The sequence below is a fragment of the Orycteropus afer genome, unplaced genomic scaffold, assembly GCF_000298275.1.
Source record: "Orycteropus afer afer isolate SDZICR_OR568_19922 unplaced genomic scaffold, OryAfe1.0 scaffold00011, whole genome shotgun sequence".
In the NCBI taxonomy this organism is placed as follows: domain Eukaryota; kingdom Metazoa; phylum Chordata; class Mammalia; order Tubulidentata; family Orycteropodidae; genus Orycteropus; species Orycteropus afer.
The window spans coordinates 2718518-2725586 of NW_006921598.1; the positions used below are offsets into that span (position 1 = coordinate 2718518).

At 34.2% G+C, this 7069-nt stretch overlaps 1 protein-coding gene across 1 annotated transcript in view; it reads left to right on the forward strand.

Annotated features, from left to right (window-relative positions):
• EPHA7 (EPH receptor A7) overlaps positions 1-1036 on the forward strand; it is a 224850-nt gene extending 223814 nt beyond the window's left edge. Inside the window, exon 17 of the mRNA XM_007950746.2 lies at positions 922-1036. Coding sequence (XP_007948937.1) covers positions 922-1036 — 115 coding nt within the window. The remainder of the gene's footprint in view (positions 1-921) is intronic.
• The last annotated feature ends 6033 nt before the right edge of the window (positions 1037-7069 follow it).

Below are 7069 nucleotides of genomic sequence, written 5' to 3' on the forward strand. Positions count from 1 at the left end.
AAAAAAAAAAAAAAGTTTAATTACAATTCATGGTGTGAAGTCTATGCGTGCACCATAGAACTGCTCTCCAGAGGGTTTTCAGTGACTATAAATTTTTGGAAGCATATTGCCAGACTTTTCTTCTGAGGTACTTGTGGGTGGGTTCAAAATGCCAACCTTTTGTTTAATGGTTGTGTTCTTAACAGTGTGTGCCACCCAGGGACTCCTACAGCTGCTTGTAAATAACTAAGCTCAGTATTTATTCATCTGACATAATCAAATGATTGCATTGAACTCAGTTAAGTATACATTCACCAATATGTTTAGAATTACTACATAATTAAACCCAATAGAAAATTTTGTATGATTATTGATGGTTCTCTGTCTTTCTACTGGGGAGCTCTGGTGGCATAGTGCCTAAGACATTTGACTGCTAACCAGAAGGCTGGTGGTTCAAACCCACCAGCCACTCCTGGGAAGGAAGGTTGGGCACTCTACTTCCGTGGTGATACTGCCTCGGAAACCCAAGGAGGGGTCGCTATGAGTTGGATCCGACTTGACGGCAGTGAGGTTTTTTCGTTTGTTTATTAATCTTTCTACTATAGCCTACCAAAGGTTTCCATCCATACTATATCCCATTTTTCCACTTCATTTTTTTTAAGAACATAACATTTAGAATTACCTATTTTAGCTTTGCCTTTATAATAATAATGTTAAGACATTACTGATAATGCAAATTGAAAACCTGAGCAGTGAGACTTCTTACAAAAAACAATATTGATACAAGTTTCCAATCTGACTTATTGCCAGGACTATGATCATAATACCCAAGAAGGATGAATGGTAACTGAAATAAACAGATTATTAAGGAGTTGACAGAAGTGTAATACTATATAAATAGTTTGTAAAGTAACTAATGATGGTTTTATTTGTCTTTCTCAGGGATGTGATGAGTTTAGGGATCACACTGGTTGGCCATCAAAAGAAAATCATGAGCAGCATTCAGACTATGAGAGCACAAATGCTACATTTACATGGAACTGGCATCCAAGTGTGATAAGCATTTCTCCCTTATGAGGGAGATTATGGACTTCGAGAGAACAGTACTGGCCTTCAGTATATGCATAGAATGCTGCTAGAAGACAGCTGATGTCCTGGGTCCTTCCTGTAGTAAATAGAAGATTTAAGAAGCACCTATAGACTTGAACTCCTAAGTGCCACCAGAATATATAAAAAGGGAATTTAGGATCCACCACTGGTGGCCAGGAAAACAGCAGTGACAATAAACAAAGTACTACCTGAAAAACATCCAAACACCTTGAGCTCTCTAACCTCCTTTTTATCTATAGACTTTTTAAAATGTACATAAAGAATTTAAGAAAGAATATATTTGTCAAATAAAATCATGATCTTATTGTTAAAATCAATGAAATATTTTCCTTAAATATGTGATTTCAGACTATTCCTTTTTAAATCATTTGTGTTTATTCTTCATAAGGACTTTGTTTTAGAAAGTTGTTTATAGCTTCGGATCTTTTTAGTGTTAACTCTATGACATATTACTACACTGGGTACCTTTGAAAGAATTTCAAATTAAAAAAAATAGCATGATTGAAGATATATTTCTATCAGAACATTGGTATCCTTCTAGTGCCATTTTATTTTGTTTAATCAGTGCTGTCTTGATATTCTTTGCTAATTGGCAGGTAGTCAAGAAAATACAAGTTGCCAAGAGCTCTGATAGTTTTTCTTTTGATTTTTTTTTTTTTTTTAATAGATCAGACAACACATTATCTTTTCAATGAAAAAAAGCAATAATAATCCATAAATACTATAAGGCACTTTTAACAGATTGTTTGTAGAGTGATTTTACTAGACAGAATTTAATAATAAACAAACAAAAAAAACTCAAATTGTAGGTTTATGACTATTAAAAAAAAAAAGACGAGGCACTTCATCTAAAGAATGTTGGTGAAAGCAAGTCTCTGAAAGCAAGAACTATCCAGTGTTATCTAAAATTTAATCTGAGCACATCAAGATTTTTTTTAATATCATGACATTAAGAAGTTTAGGAGAAATATTTAACATATATTTTATATCCTACTCTGTTTAATGCAGTCCAAACATGAAAGAAAATAACTGTTTTATATTAGAACTCTGGAGCATGATAAAAGGGGCAGTTCACAATTTTCACCTTTCAAAACAAATTTGCTGCATAGATATCACCATTGCAGTTAAAAAAAAAAAAAAAGTCTTTAATTTGTGAACACTGATGCAAGAAAGTTGTTAAATGAAATAACTCTTATTACCACGTAAGGAAGAGGTGAAGGACCTGGCTTGTTTTGTTTTGTTTCTCCAGTTTTATTTATTAAACCATATTATTTGATTTCCGTGTTAGAATTTCATAAGCAATAATTAAATGTGTCTTTATAGATATTGCAGGAATGTATACATATTTTGAGTCATGCTTTCAAAAGTTCTGAAAATCATGAACTACCCCCGAATTGAACTGTTGTACTTCCAAAGAAAATTGGGCTGTTTATAATGATTTTAATAGAGAAAGATCCCAGGGATCGGTCATAATTGGTCTTGTTTGATAATGTGGGCATCCACAAACAAACAAATAACAGAAACAAAATCTGTAAATGTTCCTTTGTAAAACTTGTAAATTTTATTTATACTGTCTTGTTTTGTATACACATTTCTCTGTCGTGGGCTCTGAATACATTGAAAATGCACTATATTTTTCTATTTTACTTGCAGAGCATCACAAAAGAACAGGTATTTTCAGTGCTACATAATGTGTTTTCCCACATTTAGGACCAAAGATGGCTATAGAAAAACTCAAATGGATTGCTTCCCAAACCCCTCCCTAACCCCATTTTTTTTTCCTTTTAAATTACTGTACAGTGTTATTTGATAGTTTAATTTATTTTTTGATTGACTAGAAAAATCATTTTAATTTCACTAAAATGTTTTTGTCCCTAAGGAAAAATAATCTGTAAAAATAATTTTAATTAGCATAATACAGTCACATAGACACTTCCATTTGTAATCTTTGTAATAGACTGTAAATATATTTTTGGAACTATAACACAATGTGCTTGAGGGTTATTTTTCAGTGTCTGCAGTGTATACAAGTGTTTATACTAAGTACAGCACTTTACAATTCGAATCAGTAGCATTGGCCTTTGTGAGAATGAGTGAAAGAGTTTGAGTGAGTGTTCTTAATTCCGTTTGGATTCTAGACTCACTAATAATGAAGTTCTTTTCTTGTTCATAGCTTAAGGTGCTTATTTTTTCTATTAAAATTAAATTAACAAAAAGCCATTCTAGAAATAGAAGACATAGTATGGTACATGCAAACGGTGTCTTTCCTGCTTTTTTCTAGCACTAGATTTATAGTTGAGTAGTCTTTCTTGAGTAGAAGGGCAGAATAAAAGTTTTTTTGAGTTTTTTTCAAAAATAACTTTTTTCTTCAGCAATATACCTCATCTGCCTTAAATTTTTTACAGCTCTTTACAGGGAAAGGGGAGAAGGGATGGGAAAGACACACAGCACAATAGGAAGTGTATGATTGCATCACTCTCTCGTTTATAGGTTTCTTTTCCCAAATCAACATTATGATTTTGAAATTCATGTATGTGAAACAAATATTTAGAGAAAACAGATTAACATTGTAATGCTGATTGTAATACTCTCTTCCAGAAAGAGATGAAATGGTATGATGATAAGAATGTACAACTTGCACCTTGAAATCTTTTTTGATAAATTAGTGCTCAGGGGAGGAAAGGTAGAGAAAGCGAACGTCAAAAATAGAATTCCAAAATTATAAAAATGCAAAAGGAAATGGCCTCTTTGCTTTCATAGAGCCACCTTTTATAGAACGCTGTCTTCACACTTGACTTGTGTTTTGCATTCAGTACTGAAATAAAATAACTGTTTTATTACATCTGAATCTAACATTTTCTGAGCAATTGATCTGGGCCTTGTTTATTAGAACTGGTGGTTTATGCTTGTCAGAGCACTATTAGTTGAATCATATTGTATACTTATGTAATCTACATTAGCTAGTACTATTTAGGACTATTTTAATTGCTCCTCTTATCCGTGTTTTTAAGACAATTAAAATGGTGTAATTCACCTCTCTTTTTTATTTAGGTAATGCTGATATTCTCCCTTTTGTTTCCTGAGTAGCCTAGGACTATGCTACTCACTGATGTGCATGTTCAAATAAATTACTGATGTGTATTTTTTTGCTATATGTGGAGAAATCATGGGGAACGTGGGGCGAGATGTGCTTTTTGTTGGTTGAATTTGTCCCTCCTTGCCTAAGAATTACTACAGGGGTCATCCTTTTTATAAGGAGAAACTGCTTTTGAACAGTGTCTTCAATGTATCAAGCACAAATAACTCTTTCTTCGACACAAATCATAAGTCTCTTTTTACCAGCTTAAAATAATAAACGAGTCTATTAGACAATGTAAAGAAAATCCTGTCTCCAATCATTGTCAGATTCCTTTATGTCCCTATGCATTCAGAATTCTTTATTGTCTTGCACAATATCATGAAGAGAGATAGAGTAATATTTTATTGAAATATTTCTGTGGGCCATTCAGAATATGAATAAAACTAATATCCCTGGCCTCCCCTCATGCACATTGACTTAATTCCGTTTCAGTTATTATGGGACAAGACTGTCTTCAAAGAACCATTCTGTCAAAACATTTTGGTTAAACTATTTTATTGCTTTTCCTTCTTGAAACTATAACTATGTGATGATAACACGAATATTTTCATGAGGAATGACCTAGTTCATCATTGGATCCTGACAAATATTTTAAACATTTGAAGGAATAGAGGAACTTGCAGAGTTTCTGTCTTTAGGATGCTGCAGGATGCAAACACAGTATGCAGAGCCACCTGAAAAAGTAATTCTGGTTGCCTGGTTGAGTTGTTTACATTGGCACTGACAGTGATCATTCCAACTTGAACCTAAAATAAAGAAAACTGATATCTAAGCACCCTCTATTCTATAGCTCCACCATCTTAAGGTCTACAGATGCTTCATATTAAAAAATATTTTTAAAAAGTATCAAAAATTGTGACAAAAGATGAGGTGCTATCACTGGTCGTCACGCATGTGAGAGTGAAGGCTAGGCTAGGTTGATCTCAAAGACTCAGGTTGTCCCCTCTCTTTCCTGATGTGCATGCTTATGAGTAACATGGTGGTCACAGAAGCAAGACAGGAACGAGGAGAACACACACACAGTGGTAATTATGTAGTCTGGTACACTGAGGGAGAATCAAAGTCATCCTTAGAGTACTGGATATAATAAGTGGTACAAAAATATACTATCCTACCACCGCTCTACTCTCAAAAAAATCCCACACATTATCAAAGGTATCCAAGTTCCATTTCAAAAAAAGAATTATATTTTTATATTTATGGTGATTGGTAACAATTTTTTTATTAAAACATTTCTATCCCTTTTTTCACCTCTTGTTTTATTTTGCTACATTCAGTGACAAACCCACTATCAATTTTGAAGAAAGCTGCTCAAAGGAGCACACACAAAAGAAAGACATGATCAAATTCTTAAATTCAGAAGATCGTAGCTACTGACATTAACAAAGTATAAAAGACAGGCTATTGTGATTGTGGAAAACTGTCAAGCTCTCTGAAGGGAACAGTAATCCCTTGGCTTTGTGTTGGTGTCCCCCTACCTAGCTGCACTCACTCTTCTGCCTGATGCACATCAACATAGTTTGAAGAATATGGGCAAGAGAAGAAAATCTCTCAATGGGAATGCTTCTGTGGGCCTCATTAGAGTTAAGTATTGTAAAGTGCTGTTTATTTGTTTCCCCTCAAGTTTAGTGATTGAATGTAATTAAATCCACAATTAACAATAAAAGCTCTCTTTTCATTGACATTGAGATTAAATGTAATTAATTGATGCAAATAATTGGACCTATCGCACAGTTTGGTAAGTAGCAATAAGTAGCTCTAGTCTAGGGTTTTGTAAGTATGTGATAGTAGTAGAGGTTCCTAAATTTCAGAGTTTTGATAATTTGGGAACAGAAGCAAATGAAGTGGTGTCTATTCTAGTCCTCCAAGAAGAGCAAATAAATGTCTACTAGACACGACCTGCACCATGTATTTCATTACTCCAAATGTCCCACATGTCTACTCAAAAACCAAACTCATTGCTTTCGGGGCAATCCTGACTCGTAGCAACTCCTCCTTGGGTTTCTGAGGCAATATTAATACTGCCTCAGAAGTATCTACTGAAGTTGATTGCCCAACCTTCCTTCTGAGGAGTGGCTAGTGGGTTTGAACCACCAGCATTCTGGTTAGCAGTCAAATGCCTTAGGCACTCCACCACCAGAACTCCCACGTTTTTACTATTGTTGTTGTTGTTACATGCCATCGAGTTGGACCCGACTCATAGCGACCCTGCCTTGGGTTTCCAAGGCGGTATCGCTATGGAAGTACATTGCCCAACCTTCCAAGGAGTGACTGGTGGATTTGAACCACCAGCCTTCTGCTTAGCAGTCAAGTGCCTTAGGCACTATGCTACCAGAGCTCCCATGTTTCTGCTACTGAAGATTATTTTTTTTTTCCTCTTTGAAAGTCATGGTTTTTAATACTACATATGTGTGTGGTGTGTCTGTGTGTAGATTTTATATATAATTAAAGAAAAAAATGTTTTTAAAGGAGTAATAAATAATAAATCATAATGGAAATGCTCAGAGGAAGAAATAGATGCTTTTCATTTAATGTTCGTCCTCATTTAGTAGAGTACAAATATGTAGAGTTCATGTATCACCATTCCACTAAATAACCAAAACTTAGCTGAACGTCTGGAGAAAAAAAAAAAATTCTAGGAAAACAGAGAAAATTAAACCACACATACAGACTCCTATGCTTTTTAAAATGTTTGACAATTCATAAAGATGATACAAACAACTCAAGAGCACTTTTGAAAAGTGAAATTACAGAAAGTTTTTAAGCTGATAGCACAGCTATTACAACAGAAAGTTTTAAGTTTAATCTGCCAACCCTCTGTCAGTTTGCAAGAGAGATGCA